General features: G+C 29.7%; 2 protein-coding genes across 2 annotated transcripts in view; both read left to right on the forward strand.

The window, feature by feature from the left end:
* The first annotated feature begins 95 nt into the window (after nt 1-95).
* LOC129216234 (vacuolar protein-sorting-associated protein 25-like) lies at nt 96-7,483 on the forward strand. Its single transcript, XM_054850433.1, has one exon. The coding sequence runs from the start codon at nt 153-155 to the stop codon at nt 684-686; it is 534 nt and encodes a 177-aa protein (XP_054706408.1). The 5' UTR covers nt 96-152; the 3' UTR covers nt 687-7,483.
* The window catches only part of LOC129216752 (dual oxidase 2-like), a 76,639-nt gene continuing 53,804 nt past the window's right edge, over nt 1,883-24,717 (forward strand). Inside the window, exons 1-9 of the mRNA XM_054850969.1 lie at nt 1,883-1,889; nt 7,836-8,009; nt 9,893-10,071; nt 11,363-11,567; nt 14,116-14,276; nt 17,608-17,668; nt 17,753-17,852; nt 19,044-19,107; nt 24,435-24,531. Of these exons, the coding sequence (XP_054706944.1) occupies nt 1,883-1,889; nt 7,836-8,009; nt 9,893-10,071; nt 11,363-11,567; nt 14,116-14,276; nt 17,608-17,668; nt 17,753-17,852; nt 19,044-19,107; nt 24,435-24,531 (1,048 nt within the window). The remainder of the gene's footprint in view (nt 1,890-7,835; nt 8,010-9,892; nt 10,072-11,362; nt 11,568-14,115; nt 14,277-17,607; nt 17,669-17,752; nt 17,853-19,043; nt 19,108-24,434; nt 24,532-24,717) is intronic.

Raw genomic sequence — 24,717 nt, forward strand, 5'->3', positions numbered from 1 at the left:
GTGAATTTATGCAACTCAAGTTTCGCCTTGAAAATTGAAAACTCTGTTTCGTGACCGTGACTGTTATGTAGTAATTTGTTTATCATGTGAAAGAAACCGATCTCGTCTAACGAAGAAAGTTTTTAGTTTCTTCTTAAATAAATATTTGAAATATGGAAAATATTGAATTTGAATGGCCTTGGCAGTATCATTTCCCTCCGTTTTTTACTCTTCAGCCCAATTCTGATACCCGAGCCAAGCAGTTTGAAGCTTGGAAAACTTTGATACTGGACTATCATAAGACGTCAAAAAAGTACACTCTAGATGTCACAGAAGCGCAGTCCTCTGCCCTTTTTTCCAATAAATCGATTTCTCGTAAATTGAATCTTGAAATGATTTACTTGTTGTTGGATGAATTACAAAAGCAAGGAAATGTAGAATGGATGGATAAAGGTCGGCAAAGATGTTACGTGTTTTGGAGAACTCCTGCTGAATGGGGTAAAATGATTTATGATTGGGCTGGAAATAACGCCATGATAAATACTGTTTGTACGCTGTATGAAATTACAAACGGAGACGATGTTACTAATGAAGAGTTTTACGGGCTTGACCTAGGAGTTTTAAAAAAAGCTCTTGGAACTTTAGAAAAAGAAGGCCAAGCTGAGTTAATTTTAGACGAAGAAAATGAAGGGGTTAAGTTCTTCTAAAATATTGTGCTGATTTTTAAAATGTGTCCAAAATTAATATGTTGCCAAGTTTTGTGCATAGTATGTTTGAATGAAGAAGAAACATCCTAAATAAAAAAGATTACCTTTGCATTGGAATGCAAAACAAAATCAGTCAAAATTTACTTTAACTTTACTTTGAGGTGTTGTGTAAAATGCTTAAATTATGGCAAACATTGAATGAAATCCTATTGTTTTGCATTTATTAATTTTCATGAATTTTTGTTACTGTAGTCCAGACAAGAAAAAAAAATCAAAGGAAATAATTATTTTATTACTAGAATCAGTTATTGACCCGGTTTTTTGCAAATTATTACCTGAAATATCTGTTTCATTTTGGAGTTTGGGGAAAGGGGGAGTCAATTTTCTCCACCCTGGATTCTAGAAACATATTGTCATTTTCATTTGGGTACATGTTATATTTTTACCAATCAAATATATAGAGTATATTATCATCCCCCCCCCCCTCTCCTGAAAAATGTTAAAATGATGGACCTTATGTATATAAAAATATTGAGAATTAAGCCACAATCTTTCTGCAACATCATCAATAGAAGCTTTAAATAATTCTGAAAGTAAAGTGCAATAATATTTGCTTTCATCCTTTTATGTTTTGAAAATACATTTCATGTTCAGTTTCTCTTCTTTTTCCTTTTCATATTAAAATAATTTTTATCTTGAGTTGTACTGCTTTGATATTTAAATGGATTATATAATGTACGTTGCACATCATTTTGAACAGTTAATAAACTCATTTTTTCCACTTTCAGTATTGTTATGACATTAGTATTTTATTTGTGTGATTTGTTTTTGTATCAATTTATGAAAATTCTTTGTGTGATAGCTAAAGAAAAACCTTTATTTTTCATTCTGTTGGTTATCAAATGAATAATTTTTCAAAAAGTTTACAAAGTTAATTTTGTTGTTTATCACACCATAGATGGATCCAGACACAATTTGTGCCCATTTTGCTGCCACTTCATAAAATTCTAAATTATAAAAGTAGTTTCTTCACAAAAGTTCATACTTTTTTTGTCTTGCTAGGTCGGGAAAAATAAGGGTTTGTGTTCATTACATTTTATAGAGAACAAAATATGTACAAACATGCCTAATTTTATTGTGTTTCTAAAATCCAGAGGAGTAAAATGATCCTCCCCCCCCCCCTCCCGATTGACCAAATGACAGGTTTGCCTCTCTCAAAAAAAAAAAAAAACTTATTGGCACATTTTGTCTGAGGTTTCTCTAAATTGGCAAAAAAAATTTCATGCCTATTTGCCTATAATGTATTTTTTCATTAGATCTAAGTATGCTGGCATGATCATATTTAGTTGTTCAGTTAAATTTGGTTTCATCTACTAATTGAGAACTTCCCCCCTCCCAAAAATTTAAGTTCAGGGCATCCCTGATCACTAGGTATTTTTGAAAATTTTTATCCTGAATACATGATACAGTCAACTATGGATTAACCTTGGGACCAGATTATTCGCGACGGCCCCACAAAGAATTTATTGAAAGATTTGGAATGAAAAGAAGGTAGCACACCTGCAGAAAGAATTATGTTGCAGCTTTATTAGAGGAAACGAAGAAATGATGTTAAAGAATTTGCACAGAGTAAAATTTGCTGTACAACAAACGAAAAGCAGAAAAATGTCTAATTTATCCCTTATTACTAAAAGAAAAAAAAAAGCTGAACTGTAAATTTTTATTATTAGTAAATCTAGATAAACACTAAAATACCCCACTTTTTTAAAATAATTTTTTGTTTCATTCTTCTGCATTAATCAATCTCCCGATGTACAATTTTACATTTTGGATCATTTTTCAAAAATTTTCAATGAAATTTGCTTAAGTTTGATCATTCAGAAATTCTCTTATTCAGCCAGGCATTCATTCCCCCTATAGTCCCAGTTAATCAGGAGATGACTATATGATTATCTGAACAAAATTTCAGTTCCTAAGATAGTTTTGTAATTAGTTATTCAATTTTGATTTTTTTTCAGCATAATTCTTACAAAATTATTTTGTTTTCTTACGCTGCATAATTGAAGGCGATCTCTACAGCAAGCAATGTCAGGTCACAACAGGCACTGCCATATTGTATTTTTTACTGTTCCAAAAATTACTACTGTATAAAACATAGTTATCTGCAGTAATGTAACTAGGGGTTGGCAGCAGTGGCTCTCACCAGGGGCGCAGCAGCAAGGGCGTCATTTCAACTGAAAAAAAAAATTTAAATTGATCATATGAGTAGAAAAATACTTGCATGCGACATTGCGTTGGGTATAGTTTGAAGTGTATAGTTTTTCTTAGGCTAAGTATAAAGTCTTAGTTGAACAAAATATTGGGAGGCCTTAATTAGCGAATATATATAAAACTCTTATTTTTCCTGTATGTGAATGGTCGTGTTTTTAAGTCAATTTTAGGTTAGCAATGTATTTTCTTTGCTTTACTCATAATATAATTTTTTAAATTCTTTGATTTTATTTTTAAAAAAATAGGGTTTCTTTCTTTTACTAAGTGTGTAAATTATGTTTATTGTACATTTTCCTAATGGTTTGAAGCAAATTCTATTCAAAGTTGAATGAATCTGTTTTAAAAAATAATAATAAATACATTGTTATAAACAGAACAGAGTTTTTTTTTATTCTCACTTGGTTCAAGAAAGTACATTATTTATATTTATTAACAAATTGCATATATTATTGGTTTTATTGAATTTGTGTGAAATGGTAGGGGGAGAACTAAAATTTTTGGGAAGGGACTAATTTGGAATATGCTGAATGAAATCTCAATTTTACCGAATGATAAAATTCGAGTATGTACTCATATACACATACATAACATCTACTGCAGAGGGCATCATTGAAAACCATGTTAAAACAGAAAATAAGAATATTTAAGTTACAATATTGTCTCCTAATTTGTCGAAACAATTAGTCAAATGTTCCCCCCAAATTTTTTTTGGGTCACAGTGACCTCCGGTGACTTCCCATCGAGACGCTCTGTGTGTGTGGGGGGGGGGGACACAATTTCTTAAGTTTGCCATGGGCGCCAGACCCCCTAGGTACACTACTGGTTATCTGTTCCTCTTTAAAATGTTGAATTCTTCTAATACCTGTCTGATTTGTATATACCGTATGCTTTGGTCCTCCTTTGCAAAGTGTAATGTGCTGCCTGTATTTAAAAGTTGTGAATCTATTTCAAACTCCTTACTCTATTTATGTATAATACAGTTAGCAATTTCTGTATAAGTTTGGAAAGGATGGTTTATTTTTCATTGATGTTTTTATATAAATGTCTCTAGAAAATAAAAGTGATTTGTGTGCATGTTTCAGTAATTAAATGGAATAGGTTGCCTTGAAAAATTAGTTTTTCAATTTAGTAATAGAATTTTCAATACTTCAACAAAGCTTTGATTTTTACTTGGTAGTCTGTTTGGGTGCTATTTTTGACAGATATTTTATGAAGAGTGTTTAGCTTATAACTATCTTTTTAAAAAACTGATTGTCAATAAAGTATGCTAGTATTCTAGATATTTTTATGTGAAAAAAGAATTAACTACAATTGAAGTGCTCATTTATTGATATATTTTTGCCATATTTACTGGAGAGCTTAAAAATGTTGGATGGGAAAACCTTTTCCTTTTAATCCTCCATTATCTGACTCTTATGGATATGTGTATGTTTTGGGAAACATAAAAGTTCATCGTTTTTTGCAAGTTTAATTATTTTTCAAGGTCAATACTAGGGCCTCATATTTAATGCCAAACTTGACTTTAAAAGTGCTGTTTTTTAAATTTAATTTAATTTTAATGATTTGAAATTTTGAATACACCATATTCAAGGAGCAATTGCCCGCCATGAATTTTAACTGTAGTTGTGATGTGTTCAATGTGATGAGAAATCTTAAAACTGGAACTTCACACAGTTCTTTTGAAGGCAGTTTCAAACTTTTGTGTTCTTGTATGGTATTTATTAAATATCAATTATTAACTTTTAGAGATAAAATTAGGTATTTTACTGTACTTTCCTATTATTTGATCTTCATATTATTTTTAATTAAAAATATTTGTGTTCAATGCAATTTTTTTTCTAGAATTTTTAAATATGTAAAGTAGGTAATCCAAACTTCTGTAACAATCAATTTGAATCCTAATGAAAATAATAACTGTTGTGAGTTCTATTGAAGAATTAAAGGAAATTGAATTTAAAATCATTTTAATCGGATGATTCAGGCATTTCAGTCAAAAAAGAAAAAACTTTTTTCTCAAACTTTAATATTTTATTGCACATTTAAATTAAATAGTAAAATTTAAAATTAATCATTAGTTGTTTTTTATTGTAAATGAAGCAAAAAAAGAAAATACTTTCCTGATAATGTCAATCAGTTAATCTAAATTTTAAGTTTTGTATTATAGTGGTTTTAGATTTAAAAAAAAAGGTTTTCTTCTATTCAGATGAATTTACATTTGCAGATTAATTTTATTTTATGTATTTACTACCTGTATTACCTGGTGTTGTACGGTCTACCTCGAAAATTAAAGTTGTGTCAAGTGACGCAAATCACAGTTCATCAGTCATGCATTGTTCAGCAATCAGACTTGAATAGTAATAATAATAATAAAAAATACTGTACAACTTTCTGTTGCTGTTCCCGAGCCCCAAAGGACCTCCCTACTAAATTTGGCAATTATCTGATGTAAACTGGTTTTATATAAGAAAACACCCCCTATCTGGGGGGTTTCGGACAAAAACTACCCTATGAATTCCTGAGCATCAAAGGATACCTATGTTAGATTTGGCAAAACTCCAACTTAAACAACTGGATATATATAAGGAACATTAACACACAGACACACACAAATAAACTTCCACTTTTATGTATATAGGATTAATTTATTCTCCAAACGTTCCACACAGTTGTTCCAAATTTTGCCTTAGTGTTCGTACTTCTTGGGTATAATAAATTACCCAATTATAACATGGTCATTGTTTATTGCATCATTTTTTCGATTTTTTTTCTTTTGTTTCTCTATAAATGGTAAAGTAATTCTTCTGTAGAATGTTAATATTAAAACTAGGCATCATGCTTAAAAAAAAAAAAAAAAAAAAAACATAGAGGCAAATACTGATGCATTGTAGTAAATGTGTTGTTTTATTTATTGTAAAATACCAACATATCTAGTAACATGAAAATGTATCTTATAGATTCAAATTATCTATTGTTTTAATATAAACTTTGATTTTTGTATTCAGTTTCAAATTACTTCTTTTCTGCTGACATTGGTTTACATTTTTACTCACACTTCCTTTTGTGAAAGTTGAGCATTGTTTCTTTCTCCAGAGAGTGGAGTATGTAAACTATACATACTATTTTGTGAAAAAGAGCTCTATAACTGATTTCTCATACTCAAGGATGCATAAAAAATTTATGTGACCAAAGACATATTAAATTTTTTACTCAGGTTTTGTAAAAAATGCTAGTGATTTTTTTTTTTTAATTATTATTGTTACTAGCTTTTTTGTTGAACAAAAAAGATATCTTAATCCTTCACTGGTAGGGTGGGGTGTCTGACGCCTCAAAATATTTGGACTAATGCATTCAAATGTTTTGTAATATTTACAATATAGCTTTATATTTATATGCATGTAATTTTACTGTCAGTTTTATTTATGTAAATAATACAAAAATCATAGATTTTTTTTTTCTTTGGTTTGCTTTCCCCCTTAACATTGTCTCTGACGATCTATTTTGTTGTACCTTGACAACAGGTAACCAATATGCTGCTGTGCTAAGTGCAAAAGTGGCATCTGCAGCTGAGTTCAAAATGAAAATTTCCCATTTAATATTGTCTGCCTCCATGTATTTGATTCAGATAAAAAAATTTCCGAATTTTTTTTTCAAAATATTTCCCATTAACAAATGACCATAAAACATTGTATTTAGGTAAAATATCTGACAAGGAACCACCTGGTGACAATATCTCAATTTTGGCAAAAAGTGCAGATACGACTTTTGTGTTAGCATGGCAGTATTCATTTAAAAATTTTCCTTTCTTTAAATTAGTTTTGAATTTTTGTGAGTATAATAATTTAAAATGCATTTTTAAAGTTATTTTTAAAAACATTGATTCACAATCTTCAGTATTGGATGCCATATAATTATGTCATTATAAGTTGACTGTAGAGTTTATTACCGTACTTTCAAGATCTGTAATCCTGGTAATATGTTTCAAAAATTCTTTTCATAAATATTTGGCTGTTTCTGCAAATACGTTTAAAATGCTGTCTTCATATATTTTAGTGCACTAAAAAAAAAGCGCTATGTACTGTTCCTTGTTCTAGTTGTTTTTATTTCAAAATGCTTAGTATTATTCTGTTTGATTTTGCATTTTCTTTGAAATGATGAATAGAATTTCTTTAATTTTGAAACTGGATGTACTGTTCCATTGCTTCCAATGTATTCTCATTTTCTTGTGACTACATGTTTGTATACTACTGGAAAAAATATATAGATAATATATGACTTGGAACTGTAGATACAATGTAGTTTTGTAAAAGCAAATGGTTGCTGAAAATATATTAATGTTATTTGTTTGAGAACGAAGCTTGACTGTGATGTTTCAAATTATCTTGATAAAAAACTGCATGCTTGTGACTAGATGTACATGAATATATTATACTGTGTGCAGTATACATTTTGTTTTATGTGAATGAATAATTATGTGAAGTATTTTGTGTCAAAAAGGCTATTTTTTATATTTTTCTTTTGCTTTGAAAATAAAGATGCTTTTTCATTGCATAGACTGATTTTGTGAACTTATTCAATGACTATAGAGTAACAAATCCAGCATTGTTTGGTGAAAATTATTTGCAAACATTTCCAAGTTAGAAGAAGCCTTTCTTCACTGCAAGCAAATCTCATACAAGAAAAATAGCTAAGTTGTATGAATTTATTTAAATTTAGAAATTTTCATTTGTAACTCATTATTTTCTAGTGATGACAAAATAATTTCTTTAAGCTATATCCTCCATATAAATACTTCATATAGCATCGATACAATCTTACGATTTCTTTTTATGTTTTTTCTACATGTTCATACATTCTCTACATCATTTTATTTTCCTACAGAAAGCACTTTGATTCGCTTGTTGCCTCCAGCATATCAAGGAGGGATATATCTACCTGCAAACAGAAGTTCAAATCCTTTTGTTATTAGTGACCAGATTATGGACAGCACTCCCGAATGTGATGGTCACCAACAATCTTCAGTTACTGGAAAAAATGTACTATCAGCCTTTTTTGGTAAGACATACTTATATGAGCAAAAATGTGTGCTAATTTATGTTACTAGGGAATTAGCATGTGTTACAATCCGACCGTATCTATATACAGAGTTTCCAACTGCTACGAAAAAATCGTAGTTTCTACGAAATACAGCCTTGAACTACGACGTTACGAAAACACGTCCAAAAATTATAACTTTCTTTTTTTTTATATCCCTTAAAAATTTTTCATCAATCCGGATATTGTCTCATTAGTAATAATTTAGTAAATATTGCTCTTTTGCACTAAATAATATTCAAAATTTTTGCTTAAAAATAAACAAAAAGAATTTATCATACTAAATGATAAAATAATTAAAAATTAAATGTTTTTTAAAGATTAGCTGGAACTTGTCCTAGTGTAAATATGTCGTGAAAACCTGAAAGTAACCATTCCATCTATTATACCCCCTCCCCCTGCTTTTAACAGAAAGTATATAATCGTAATTTTTGCTGATCTTCTATATTTGCCACTCCCTCAAAAAAACACTCAAGCACCCTAAACATTATCATCTCTGCTTGACAGAATGTTTTTAGAATTTTAATTCCCCCTCCTCCCCTCTTGTTGCGCAGGTTTTCTTTTCTAAAAAAAAATACAAAAGTAAAGCAAACAATTTCACATTTAAAAATTTTTTAAAAATCATGCAAAAAAAAAAAAAACAATTCATTCCTTCCACTTTGTCTTGGCCCATTTTGATGCTAGGGCACCTTTTCTTTTTGTTCATATGTGTTATAAAAGGAACTTATTTGGAGGTAACAAATTCAGAACTTACACTAAAAATGAACTAACTCCAAATTGATGCCATTAAGAAAACACGTTGTTTAAAAATTGTCGCAAAACTTAGGAATAACCTAATACTGAAAAACAACTTTAAAAAAATCTCGATAATTACCCCCGCCCCCCACCACCTAAATTTATCAGTTTGGTTTTGAAAATGGGGAGGGGGAAGAGGGTACTTTCTAGATTTTATTATCATAATTTATTTATTACGTCTGTTAGATTAGTTATGAAATACGTTGTTTTACTGATTGGTGCTTCTGATTGACTTTTGGATTTAACGTGAATGATCAAACGTTACCAACTTGGCAATATATTTTAATTTTCATGTCAAGTCCATAAACTTCATAAAGATATATGACGTCATAATTATGTGAAGCACTGCAGTTGCCAAATTTCTGCCATAGACAGTATCTGCTGCACTGGGAGCTTGATGTTCTGGATGTTACTAATCTAACCATCATAGGTGGCTAGATAGCTCATATTGATTCACTTATAGAATTTTTGTATGGATCATATTGTTCAAAACCTTTACCTACATGACTATCATTAACGTAAAAAAAAAAAAAAATGTTGTTGAGTACCACAATTATGCTGTTAGCATTCTTGTTAAAAGAAAAATTTTACTAACTATAACTGTCAAATCAGCTCTGCAAGGAAAAGAATAACCATTAAGATTTTATCTTTTTTTAATAAAAGAGTGGATTTAATGAATAAACAAGTTAGGGACTCCAAAATAACTGATTTTTTTCACTTTTAAACAGAACTATAAACAGAAGTAATGCGGGTGGGCAATTTTAAAACCTCAAAATTAAGAAGCGTTTTTTTACTTTGTTCATATCAATTGTGGGTTGTTATTGTGATGAGGCGGAGAAAGAAAACGTTAAACTTAATCTAAAAGTTTTGGCAACAAATTTAGCATGAAGGCTTAGAAATCTGGGTGTGAAAATAAAATTATTGCTCACAAAACACGCCTGACGATTGCTTATTTCTAACCTTGCTTTTAGTTGACTATTATTCTTATAAAATATGTTTTTTTTCCTTGCTATAATGTGCTATTTTTTTTTTTTTTTTTTAAATAATAGGGCAGTTGGTGGCAGAAGAAATTCTGGATACTCGAAGATCAGCTTGTCCACCAGATTATTTCAGCATCGATATTCCTAAAGGACATTATTTTAATCAAACGGGTCTCAGGCAAATGCCCTTTATTCGGTCCAGTTATGACAAGAAAAGTGGGCAGTCATCTAATAATCCTAGAAAACAAGTAAGATTGTTTTTCTTATTGCTTTTCTTACCAAAATTTGACTGCTAAGTAATTTAATGTGTTAATGATTGTGCAATGTAGTAATATTGCACGTCAGAATCAGAGTCCTATTTTAATTGCTTATCATCAGAGCTTTGTTAATTCAGTTTTGGAGATAATAAAGGAAATAAGATCATCTTATTTTGGTTGAAATAAAATAAAAATAATTGAAAACAAAATGTATACTTATAAATGATATGCAGGGTTCGAAAATATCATGATATTTTCAAAAATATCAAAAATATCCGATATATATATATATATATATATATATATATATATATATATATATAGGATATTTTGATACCTATCTGATATTTTCAATCACCATGAACTTAAGACTTCAAAGTAATAAATGCATCCCCAAATTACTGTTTATTTCCTTACATTATTATTAAAATATGTAGACTTGAAAGTAAGGTTTCTCTCATTATTTATATCTAATATTTCATTTTACATTTTTGTCAACTTTAATGAAATTAATTAAGCATTAGCTGTTTTACTCATTTTTCTTCTGTTAGCTACTTTTACACCGTTATATGATTTAAGAAATAAAAAATTTGCATTAGTTGGTGCACAGTCATAAGAAATTTTCTTTTTTTGACCAACGTTTAATATTTTATTTGGTACTTTTAATATGATTTAAAATTGTTACATTACTAATAATAAAAATGAATATAAAAGAAAAAAGGAATATTATATTACTTAGCTGTATTAATGATGTATGTATAAATAATAAAAACTTAGTGCATTACGTTTTGGTTATTTTTCATAATAAATGAACAATATTATTTCAATTGATATAATTTTTTTATTAAAAATACCGTAGTTGAAAAATTAAATATCGAAAATATCAAACTATCATGATATTTTCAAAATAAATATCGGATATATATCGTTATATATATCAAATGATATATATCGGCGAACCCTGATGATATGCTTATAAATAATATGTCAAGGACAATTATACTGCACTCATTCCAAGATCAAGGGGAGAAAGATGTGAGGTCAATGTATGCTGATAGATGTTATGTCATATGTTTATATTTTATTTTTGTTCGTTTCAAGAGTTGAGATGTTTCACTCCTCCTTTTTGTTAGTGTTGCTAGCCATTATAATTTCAAGTAGTTTTAGTTAAAATATTTGTTTAAGTATTGAGAAAAATTCAGGTCATGCCTGCGGGTTTAAATATATTGTTAGTTTTTGCCAAATTTTTATAACTTTTAATAAATCTCTAATATGATTCCAGTTCAACCTTGCAACTGCCTGGATTGATGGAAGCGTAATATATGGACGTACTAAATCTGAATCAGATGCTCTGAGATCTTTCAAAAACGGTCACTTGGCTCCTAATCCTGATGATCCATTTTTCCCTGCCTCAAATGATAATTATCTGACTTACTTAAACCCAGCTAGAAATTTTAAAGAGAACAAGATAATGAAAGATAACTTTAGTAAGTATAATCTCAGTTATACCTTTAAAAAAAACAAGTACAGTCGAGTCTCGAAAATCCGAGTTAATTGGGGCTCATGTCTCCTGGGATTACTGAAAACTCGGATTATCCGGAAAATTCTTCTAGATTGAAAATTGACACTATTCGGAAGAGATAAGGAGGGGTACATTTTACTTCCTTGTACAAAGAAGAGAATGTATTTTCTTCCCAAAAAATTTATTACTCAAATTTACGCTTTATTGGCGTCTAAACGAATTTTGACTTAAGTTTTCACGATATCAGTATGTATTTATGTACGCACAGTTTTAGGCAACTAAAACATGCATTTTGACTGTGCCTGAAACCATTTCGACGAGTTTTCTGTATCTTTCAGAGTGTGAGCATATGTATGTATATTGCACAACACAAAAATGGTTAGTAGTAAAAGGTTAAAATTTTGTGTATGAAACTTCTGTGGCGTCGAGTTGTGCACCTCCTTTTTTATTTATTGCAATCAGATATGCCAAAAGGGATGTTAACATGTTCTTTGTTGAAAGTCAATGTAAATTTTGCGTATCAAGTTATTATCTCCAGGGCATCTCCGAATATATATCTTGTAGTCATAATACATATCTTGTAGTCGATGAAATTTCATGCCTCTTTGGGAGTTGTTGAAACAAACCTCTCAATGTCTTTTTATTATTTACTGTAGATTGTTAATTAGTTTTTCAGTAGTAAAATTTCTATTTTCAGATTTTAATGAAAATATTTTTTTTTGGCGACTAAGAAATTTAATTTAAAATATAAATGAAGCACCTTGGATTAAGCGGAACCTCAAACTTTAGAGTCTTGGATCTTCGAGACTCTACTGTACAATAAATACATCCTCTTTTATCCAGACTAACTGAGACCAAAACCTAGTGCGGAGAACTAAAAGTCTCGATCATAAGCAAAACATCCTTAAATAAGCTGACTTGCCGTTTATTATCAAAAAACCATGTTTTGGAACAAAGTTATGTTGCATTCTTTGTAGGACAATAAAAAATTTAAATATTTTTTATCAGTATTTCTAAACTAAGAGTTGATCCACTGTCTTTTGTTTCAAACACATGTAGTATTTGAATGAAGCACGATCAAACGGTCAGGCTAATCCTTTCTCCACAAAAAAGTTACAATTAAGCACTTGCTGTCATAATTTGAATTGATTATCGGTATGAACATATATATGTTTTTTTAAGTCGGCAAATTTTATCCAGATAAACGAGGTGCTACTGTATTCATATCGTATCCTAGAGTCACATCCCATTGTGAGTGCACTAGTCCTCTCATATCAGTCTCAGTGCAAAAAGCATCTTCTTTAACTTTTTTTTCAAAATTTTATTAAATGAGTCTCTCCAACTTATGATTTTATCCTTTTGCTGCTTTTTTTTGCTGTTGATAGTTCAATTATTGACATCACAGTATCTTTCATTTGCTTTTCATGGTTAAACTAACTGTAAAGACCTTGTAGTAAACACTTTGTATGTTTATCAGTTAAACCATTGTTTTATTTTGTCAAATCTCTCTTTGAACAAATATTGTACTTGCTGTTCTTTATTTAATCAAAATTAATGCAACTGTTTTATCTTTTTAATGACCAGCCTTTTTAATATATTTTCATTCTATTACAATCTCTAAAATATCTGTATCTTTACTAATTTACCGACTGCATTGTATGTTAAAGTCATAGTAGTGTAAGTCTTTAGCATACAGTTCTGTCATTAAAAAATGTTCATCAGTAATAAATTAGTCATACATTATGAAGCAACTCTTTTGCAGAAAAATACTTAAATTAATGCCCCCAAACCTGTTTTTGTGCGGTCTATGAAAATTTCACACAAATTGGAACTCAATTGACTAGTCTATCTTTAAAACAAGTGCTTAATAGTGTAATTCTGAGCAATTTTTTTTAAACAACCGCACAAAAACAGGTTTGGGTGTGTTGCTTTTACTCATATTTTTTCCACCAAATCGTAAGATGGGTAATTAATCTTTAAGCATAAATGATATTATAACTTCTTTCTCTGAATTTTATATTTTAATTATGAGGATTAAAAGCTTATAGGTACAAGCTACACACAATTTATTGAGAAGGTATTTACAGAGGATATTTACAATGCCACAGTTAAGGACGGAAAGGCAGTGAGATGGCGATGGTCGTTGCTTCCTCGTACTTACTGACTGCTTGGAGTGCAGTTCAGCTTGAGGAAAACGTGCGCCACCTGGCTGACGTTAGTGGCACCACAAGCTCATTGAATGTCATTTGCTCTACCATTACAAATGATTTTTTTTTCTGATAACTTTCTTTGATTCTAGTTGTTAATTTTGCTCAGAAACTTTTTGCCATAATGAATGTTGTAAATGTTTAAGTGCTCAAATAAGGTATTAACTAGACTCCCGTACTGATTCAACAAATAATCGTTTGCAATAAGTGTACTTTTTAATTCTGTGAAGTTCGATGCACTGAGATTTTGCTTCAATTTCTGTGTTTTTCTTAGTTTGAATGAAACACTGAATTTTAAAATTACAGGGCTTGGAAATCGACTAGCTCATGAGAGTCCCTTCCTTTTGATGCTGAACATAGTTTTTTTCCGCTGGCATAATTATCTAGCTGATTCCATCTGTGATAAGGAATTTGATGATGACAAGTGTTACAATGAAGCAAGGAAATGGGTTATTGCCACACTACAGGTGTGTTTTATGCCTAGACAATTTCTTTATTGGGATGCTGCTGAAATGTTTGACATTTGATGGAGGTCAAAATATTCAAATATTTTCTTAATGAGACTTGATTTGAGTGAAACAAAAGGGGGGGAGTTGAGTAACTATCTTTCTTTTTTTTTATCAAGGTCACTATCTAAAGAAGCACTTATCTGTTACACAACTTTTTTCAAGACCCATAGGTTTCCTATAATGCAATACTTTTCGCTTTCTGTTTTTTAACAAGAAAGTTTTAAATTTGTTGCATTGCAAAATTAGTTGTTTTGGGGGTCTCTTTGAAAAGAAACTTATAGCTCTATATATCCCTTGGGAACAGTCAAGCTCTGATAAAATGTTTTTATAACATCGCTAATAATGAACATTTTTTAGAAAACCTTAAGTGAACAATCATGAACTACTAAATAAAATTGATTCTTGCATTATCTCAAATTCTTTAAGTTGTCACAGTACCTTTTAAACCCTTTTTTTTTTAATTTAAGTTAATTTTATATTTCTTTGAAACCATAACATGCATGCTTATTTCATAATCAATAATTTATTTTCAAAATTTAAAAATATTGCCTACGTTTTTTAAAAGTTCAAAAAATTGAGGAAAATTTCATTTTTTTTTAAAAATCCCTAAGGCTTTTTTATTTTTGCACTAATTTAAAAAAGAGTTTTTTGCTAAACGATCATTATAATCATCTCTAAAAATCTGTGCATTCATTTGCTGATGAGTTTATTAGAAAATTTTCTGTGATTAATTATGTAAAATATCAAAGTTTTTTTTTTTTAAATTTGGTTTTTAAAGGTTTAACATGCTTTAAACATTTGAGTAATTTATAAAATGCTTATCCAATGCACAGTTTTGTCAAATATGTTATCCCAATTGCAAAAAGTATTACTTTTAAGCTGTATCTTTAATAGAAAAAAATCCTTAGGGATTCAAATGACTTGAAAACAAAAAAAAAAACCATCATCGAGGAAAAACAATTTTAAGTTTTTCTTTTGCGTAAGAACACATAGCGATCATGGCCTAAAACCACTCATAACTTTTTAAATATTTGAACTAAAGCAATGAAACTTTTCCCCTGTGTTCAGAATAGTTTTTAGTTTTGAAATAAGCAATAAAAAATTTTTTGATCGTTTCATCATTTTTGAGGTACTGTTAACCCTTAAATTTATTATTAAAAATAATAAATGTTAAAAATATATCCTTAAATAATGTGAATAAAATACTGAAATCAAACCATTTTTTAATATTCATTCTAGAGTATTGTTAAATATTGGTGGCATGTGAAAAAATATAATAAACTTTTATACTTTTATATATGAGGCAGTGAGAAACAAAGGGATGTAAGTGGAGGTTTTCAAGTTTTGAGGTAAACCAGATTTAAAGTTTTGGTCCTAGGTAGGTTTTTATTGAATTTTTCTAAATCGTTCCGTATAGCAGCACCTACCAGGGCTACTAGTACTATCTCTTGCCTCTAAACAAGGTTAATATAATATTTGTAATGGTTATAAAAAATTTTTAATTTTTACATTTACATCCCTTTGCTTCTCACTACCTCATATATGATGTATTATTTATTATTTATATCATTTTTATAAATATGGTATAATTAAAATATGTTGTCGCCTTGAGACTACAGAAGGATATGAGAACAAAAGAGAAACTACGATTTAACCTAGTGTTGCCTTAAACTAAGGTGTATTTTGAAACTTGTGGAACACAAACTTGTGCTTAGCATACAAAAGATATAAAAAGAAAAAAATATCAGAGTGTTCCTCTAAATAAAAGCACATTTGGTGATATTAGCAAGACCACAAACTTATTCTTGTCTTTTTTAGATGTCTTACTGTTGCTCTGAGGTGACGATATTTATATATTTTTTATTTATATGATCATTATGTTTTTGTAACATATTGTTAATCACTCATGGTCCACCCTATTATAAAAAATACTCTCAATGGGTTGACACTTTGGAGCAGAGATAGATCTAAAATTTTGGTTTTGCGGCACCCTTTTCAGTTACTTGTTTATTTTTTATTTATTCCTTTTAAAAAAAATTTAAGCTCTAATTTGGGTTTTAGTTATGTGTGTGTGTCATGGAGGGGGGGGGGCATTGCTGGAAAATCATTCAGTTAAAATGTTTTTATTTTTTATTTATTTATTTTTTTGCATATTTCACAGTCAAGGAATGTGTGATAGTATAAAATTTGTTTAAGTGATTAGTGTAGCCACTTTTGTGGTTTAGTTATTAGTACTTACATATGCACTTGTGGCCTTAATTTTTAGTTGCTGGTAGGTAGATTATAATGTACAGGTGCCCGCCACTAATAAAATCACTGGATTTTAAAATCAGCTGCTTTTTAAAATCAAATCTGGAAGAACAGAATCATTGCAATAATAAAACATGTCAAAACCATCCTTTAATAAAATCACTGTCGCCGTTTCATAAAATCAAAATTTTGGACATCATAGGTAAAAAAGTGATAAAGAAGCACCAAGAAGTTAAGGAATTGGTCTCAGAAGATGAGGAAATCTCAGTGCTAAATTTACCTCTTCAATGGATGTCAGAAAAGTGCTTGAAGATATACGATGCAATTTGGAGCAAAGAAGAAAATATAATGTTGAACGTTACAAAACATTTAGTAAACTCTCAAACGATACTGAATCTTTATTTTCATATTCTGTTAATCAAACTGCAATACGGTAATATTTTAAGACCCTTGTGTAAAAAAAAAAAAAACATGTTTAGTTAAAATGACAACTTTATTTTGAAATACTTAAAACAAAAATAAATGATGCATTTAATTTCATCTTTGAAAGTATTTAAACTTCAAAACTTTTCATTTTTTTAAATGTTGGTATGCTGGTTTATAAAATCAGCCTCTTTATAAAATCAAGTGTCCTGAGAACGAATGTGATTTTAATAAGCAAAGGTTACTGTACTACTGGGAACAATATACAGATTTTTAAATCTTTTGTTTTAGTTTCTGATCTGAATTATTTTCAGAAAGTAAAATTATTCATGCAAACATTTTTCTAATTTTACATTGATGTAAAAAACATAAAACATATTTATGCATTTTATATTAAACTAGCAGTCATACAGCAAACTGCCCTTTTTTCACAAAATCAGTATGTCCTGTTCTCCAAGGCCCTCTTGCCCATTTTCATTTAAGGGGAGGTTTTGTTTATGCCATGAATCTGTTCTGCTACTTGTTCCCTTCAGCAATAAATAAAAATGTAAAACAAGTATACAAGTTCATGTTTAATCTATGAATTTTTTTTCTTCTCTTTCATATTTATGAACAGAACATAATTCTGAATGAATGGCTTCCTGTTTTTCTGGATGAAACCATTCCCGAGTATGAAAGTATGTTCATTTTGACGATTATATCTGGTTATGTATTAAAAATTATTTGATGTATTTTTATATAAATTTTTGTTTTCCTTTCAGGATATGATCCCAGCATCGATCCCAGTGTTTCGAATTCATTCCAAATGGCTATGAGATTTGGACACACTTTAGTTCCAGAAGCAATTTACGCTCGAAAAAAGTAAACATGCTCTTTTTCTCATACATTTTCAGTTTCTCTTTTTTTAATTGAAATAATTTGCCATTTTATGGTTTACTATTTCCTCGAGGCTAGAAAACTCGGTGCTAGGCCCTCATTTTCAATGCAGAGGAACAAAATCTTTGTTTCTCTAGCCCAAGACATATTAATAAGTTTTGACATTTGTGCAAATAGAAATGATATGCAACTGCAACTGCAACTGCAACTGTGAGCAAAGAAAAATGTAAGTCTATAATGCTGTGATGTGCGTTTGCATCATACAAGCAAAAATAAGTTGCAATTTTCATATGCATTTCATGTTGTGTTATCTTTATGTTTTTTTTTTAATTTCTGGATTTTTCTTTCACTATTTTATCACTTATTTTCCAGTGTTGAACCAGAGTATGTCTCACTCTTTTGAGAACCTTGTCCAAAAATATTTTCATGCTGCAAAAAAAAAAAAAATAATAATAATAATAATGTAATAATGTTTGAAGCATTGCATCTTCCAACGAGTCCGCATCACAGATCTTGAGTGAAGTAAATTCCTGCATTATTTATATTCAAAATATAAGACATTTGCAGATATATTTAAGACTAAAAAGGAAATTAAGCCTGCTTATAATATAGCACTAATATATATTTATATTGCGTTATACAGGTCAGCGTTGTAACTGTCTTCGACTGTAATAATGTTTGAAGCATTACATCTTCCAACAAGTCGCATCACAGATCTTGAGTGAAGTAAATTCCTGCATTATTTATATTCAAAATATAAGACATTTGCGGATATATTTAAGACTAAAAAGGAAATTAAGCATGCTTATAATATAGCACTAATATATATTTATATTTTTAGGGCTGCATCCCCATCATTGTTTATCACTTACAAATGTGGGTCATATTTGAGTTCAGGGAGTCATTTTGCATAAGAATCTGCAAGAATGGTGTCAGAAACAATTTGAAAGGTTTTTTTTCTTTTTTTTTTTTTTTTTTTTTTTGCCACACTGTATAATTGATTTATTTTTGGATCTGTGCTTGCTTAAGATTTAGGTACTTTTTATAAAAGCACTAGTTTTGTTTTCAGCAGATTGCCATTTAGTTAAATTAGGATTTTTTCTGTAATAAAATTCTAGCATTGTTTAAAAAATGCTTCACCATTCACAAAAATAATTTCTTTCCAAATTTGTTTAGAGTTGGGCAAAATCATTGTGAAGAATCGCTGATTCGTCTCTGTGATAGTTTTTACAATGCACGAGTAAGTTTTATTTATTTATTCATGTAAAGTATATTAATTTTGAAAGCTGAAAAGTCATTTTGTTTCCCTTTTAACATTATAAAAACCAAATGATGGTCTTTTGAATGAAATAATTAATGTTAAACATTGAACTGATTATTACCAACAAATGCTTTGCTGAACGGATGGCCTTTATTCTACATTTTTCTAGTTTTATTTTACAATGACAATTAAGCTAAAATGTTTCAGTTTTCTTTATTTCACCAACTATTTTTATTTTCTCAGAGTTCTAATTTCCTCAAAAAAGATCTTTCTTTAAGAAATGCTTGAAGCTTTAAAAAATTATGCACCCTATTTTATGCGCCAAAATTGTAGTGAATATTTCAAGGGAAAATCATAAAAAGATGAAAACCATGATGCAGAAACAGTATTTCCTATTGGAACAATATTCTGCCGTGGGATGGTAAACAGCATTGTCTAGCATTGTCTGCAGAATTAAGTTTTTTGAGATATTTGATGAAACACATCTTGGATTCTATACTAACAATAGGGAAATGCTGGACTTTATTTATTTTATTATTATTATTATTATTGGTTTCTTTTCAATGGAAACCAAATAAGCAAGCTTACACAGTAAAGCTGAAGTACAATAAATGTCAAAAATGTAAAATGGTAAAAAATGAAAAATTTGCAGTGCCCTTCACCCTCCCACAAGCATTATTGTCCAATTACTATTGAACCTTATATGTTTAATTCATCCATCTATAAATTAATTTCGCTCAAATTAAGTATAAAATTTTGTTACCTCTTTATTTAATGATTTCGATCCATCTATAATTTAACTAATATAATTTAAAATGATTTAATGTATTCTTAAACTATTTGATAATCTTGTTTCTCAGTTACTTACTCCACTGAAAATAACTTAATTATTACTTTTTCTCATCATCTCTATTCTTTTATTTTGTTTAATCCAGTTACTAACATACTTATGTATAACCAAAAAAAAAAAGTTTTGGGGAAGAATTGTTTCTTCTACTTCATTTTATTTTTTGTTTTTTCAACTTTATGATATAAAATTCTTTAAAAGGTTCTGAATGTGATGCAAGGTGCAAAATGACACCAAATCAAAAAATAAGAGCTGACAAGCTTAGTTTTAACTAAAAATAGTCAAAGTCTCAAATTTTCAAAAGCATTGCAACTCTTAAAAATAAAGTAAAATGTGCAGTATTCGGGAAAGGTGAATGATAATCTGTGTTCTTCTTTCATGTTATTGCTAATATTAGATTTTTTCATCAAAAGAAAAAAAAAAGTATCTTGCTTTAAACTTGAATGCAAATGAAAACTTTCCTTTGCATAAGTTTTTGATCATTTCAACTTTCAAATCTCAGTAATTAGTCAGTTCATTACATGCACCAAATTTGCAATATGAGAAACATAAAGTACCTAATTGTTGATTAGTGTATAAGTCTGTAAAAAATAAGGACATGCAAAATTATTTCAAACATAACATCTGGTGCTTTACTTTATAATATGTCTTTGGGAAATTATTTTTCAAAGAACTTGCTGGTGAAACATCATCTCAATAAATCTTCATGTCTCATAATTAATTTATAGATCTTTTACTGTGCCAATTTTTTTTCTGTTGTATAACTTACAAAATGCATCCTTATTTTAATAAATATACTGTCGCCTCGCTTAATCAAATTTCGTTGGTTCCAAGAAATATTATTCAATAAAGCGGGGTATTTGATTAAGTGGGGACATTTACTTACATTTTTAAATTTACAAAATAGGGTCTGGTGGGGTAAAGTGGTCATAAAATCGTAGGTTTTCAAATTAGGTGAATAATAAATACAATAAATTCTTTAAATACTTCAACTCTTTTTGTTGTTATTTTACATTGCATTACTGAAGAACACGGTACGTTGCATTTCAGGAAACAAAATATTGATTTAAGGTGTTTTATAACACTCATTTCCCTTTGTATTTATGACCACTTTACCCCATGGGATGGGGAAAAGTGGTCATAGTATGGGGTAAAGTGGTCATAGTTTTAAAAAAAAACTGCAAAACCGTTACAAATAACCCTAATTTTTGTATATTTTGGTTATTTTTATAGTTAAAAGTATATGTACGAGTATATACGAGTATACACGAGTATACTATACGTGTCGTGTAGACATGAGTAAACATGTTCATATATGAATAGATACATGTATACATCAGATGTATGCACGTGCCTACTCAAGTATATACGTGCATACCTAAGTATATACGCATATATAAGTATACATACATACTTATACAAGTATACACGAGTTAATTTGTGGATATATCCAGTGCGTGTTTGTACGTGTCTACTCGTGTAAATACATGTGGAAGCACAAATATATACGTATGTTTACGTGTAAACACGATTATATACCTGTTAGACGTATATAGTACGTGCATTTACGTGTATACACCAGTGCATGTATCCACGTATATCCATGAATATATCCGCTAATATACATGTATGCTTACAGAATGAATCCAAGATCTTTGGCAAAATCTAAGTGGTGTGAAAGAGGAGGATAAGAAGCAAAGAATCACAAGGAACTTATGGTTGCTGACACCCTACATGCACAAAAGGTCACGATGATTTTACCCAACATTTTAGTTTTTAAAAAATATTTAGAGCAGTTAAAAGTTACGGCCTGTAGTAGCTCTAATACACGCATCGCAACAAAGGCGCAGTGACTGGTGATACTTTTTCAAAAGTCTCTAATTGCAACAGAGTGATTGCGATGCATGTATTACAGCTGCCGGCCGCAAATTTCATCAATAACTTTAAAACTTTCTTAAAAACTAAAATGTTGTGTAAAATTGTCTTTGTGTAATAAATTTGCTACCTGTTTTGCATCCATCAGTTTCTGGCTTTGCGTGCATGTAGCACATCAGCCTTGAGTTTGATTCCATATGTTTCTTATGATTCTTGCTTCTTATCCTCCCGTCTAACACCTTTTAATAATTTGCCCAAGAGTTTAGACTCACCATGTATACATGTATATCATATGCTTGTATGCAAGTGTCTACTCGAGTACGTACGCGTATATACATGTCTCCCTAAGTATATAATTGTTCGTATATAAACGAGCATATAAGCGGGAATATACATGTATAGTCGAATGTATATCTGTATAGATAAAAAATACTTGCAGGTACCCAAATACGTGTTTATTGGTGCATTTATGTGAATATGTATATATACGTGCCTACACGAGTATATGCATATGCATAGGCATATACTCGTATATTTAACCCTGTTTATTGTAAAAACAATACATATTAAGTGAAATTAATATTTAATTTATATCTGCCTTATACTAAAAGATTAAGTGACTTTAGAAGAACAATATTCGTTTAAACCTAATATTATGACCACTTTACCCCATCTTACTTAAATTGTTCTAAAAAATTATTCAAAATAGATTCAGCTAACTGCTAATGAGTAAGAGTTATTGAGACATGTAGGAAGCTTCCTGTGCAGTCAATCTGTTCATAATTCTAACAAACAAAATTTCCCAAGGAAGTTAAAAAAGGAGTTTAGATTTTAAGAATTTTCATATTTACCAAAATATATTTTTTTTGCCAGTTGTAAAATTTTGTATTCAAAATATAGTTTCTAAATGCACTACCCTAAAATAAAATTTTCACATTCATTCGAACATTAATTTCCAAGCTATAGCCATTTATTTGAATTATGACCACTTTACCCCATTGACCACTTTCCCCCACCAGACCCTATGGCTTAAAACGTAATTATAATAAATCAATAGCTATGTAATGGAAATATTTAATGTTATTGATAAAAGTTTTTGAAATAAGCAAAATAAACAACAAAATAGTTTAATAATTAGTATATACTATATCACATGTACGGTAGAAAATTATAAAAAGTAACTTATAATTTGAGTTATGAAATCTGTTTCGGCACCTTTCTTCAGTACGTTATTATTTGAAAATTTCCATAATAGGGGATTGCTTACTTAAGGTCTTTTGGGAACATTTTCCTGGCTCTCTTTTTCCCCTCATCATTCGTATTTTACTTTTAATATCTATCAATTTATTTTCTAAAATGTGTACACTTGTTTGTGTTATTTAATTTAATTATTGACGGCACTATTTTTTATTTATTTATTTTATTTTATATATATATATATATATTGAGCAATCACGATTGCTTATTGTTCTCACTTGACTGTTTTTGACAGTCCTTTGATTTTTTCCACCGCCACCCTCCGCACCATCACCATCAACCGGCTGCTCATGATGCTGCATCTCTTGCGAAAGCAGTCTCCAGGTTGCATCCATGTCCTACACACACGCGCATACATACACACACATACACCTACACACACATACACCTACTCACACATACACCTACTCACACATACACACACATACACCTACACACACATACACCTACACACACATACACCCATACACACACATACACCTACACACACATACACACACATACACCTACACACACATACACAAACACATACACACATACAAACGCATACACACACAAAAACATACACACACACACACATACAAACAACTACCCACACATTCATGCCTGCACACAGACACATATGTCTACACACACATACACATACCCCCCACACACACAGACATCAACACACATGCCTACACACATAACCCATACACACAAACACACACGCCTACATACACACTCGTGACTGCGAAAAACATAATTTGAATTCAAGATACCAAAATTCAAATTAGTTTTTTTTTTTTTTTTGTAATGATAAAGACAAAAGAAATTTGATTGAACAATGGAAACGTTTTGATGGGTGTTTTTTTTCTCCCCCTTGTCAGCGATAAATATTACTTTATATTTTAACATCAATAATTAATTTATTTCTAATTTATTCAAAATTTTTCTCAGCAAGATGTTTGTGAAAGTTGAACAATATCATTTGATTAACCGAGGAAATTATTCAATTAAAGGGGGATCTTTCATATTGTATGTATGGGGAGATATTCGGCTCCGAGAGGTTTTATTCATATAAGCAGGGTATTCGTTTATCCTTTACCCGATTAAGCGGAGCTGACAGTATCACCAACGAAAGTTGTGAGATTAACATACGTAATATGAGGTAAATACATAGCAAAATCAGATTTATTCAGAATTTGATAACCTATACTTGAAAGAAAAAAGCTTTTAAATTCATTAAAAATTTCATTCATAGCGAAAAATATCAAATCATCAATCTATTTACAATCAGTTTGTCTCTTTTGAAAGTATTTAGTTTTGATTGTTGTACATTTTTTAGGATATCCTTTATAATCATACTATTGATTACTTAATTTTGGGAATGACTTATCAAGCAGCTAAAAAAGAAGACAACTTAATTGTTAGTGACTTACGTCGTAAGTACTTTATGTTTTTTAAAAATATAGATGATAAAAACAACATTATTGAAGCACAAATTTAAAAATATTGCATACACAACTACCAGCATTTCAAGTAACTCCTCTATCCAAATGCTGTTGAATAATGATTTGCTTAAACTGTTGAAATTTTCAGGCTGTTGGTTATTTATTTGACTTGATTAA

Source organism: Uloborus diversus, chromosome 2, assembly GCF_026930045.1.
Source record: "Uloborus diversus isolate 005 chromosome 2, Udiv.v.3.1, whole genome shotgun sequence".
NCBI classification, from domain to species: domain Eukaryota; kingdom Metazoa; phylum Arthropoda; class Arachnida; order Araneae; family Uloboridae; genus Uloborus; species Uloborus diversus.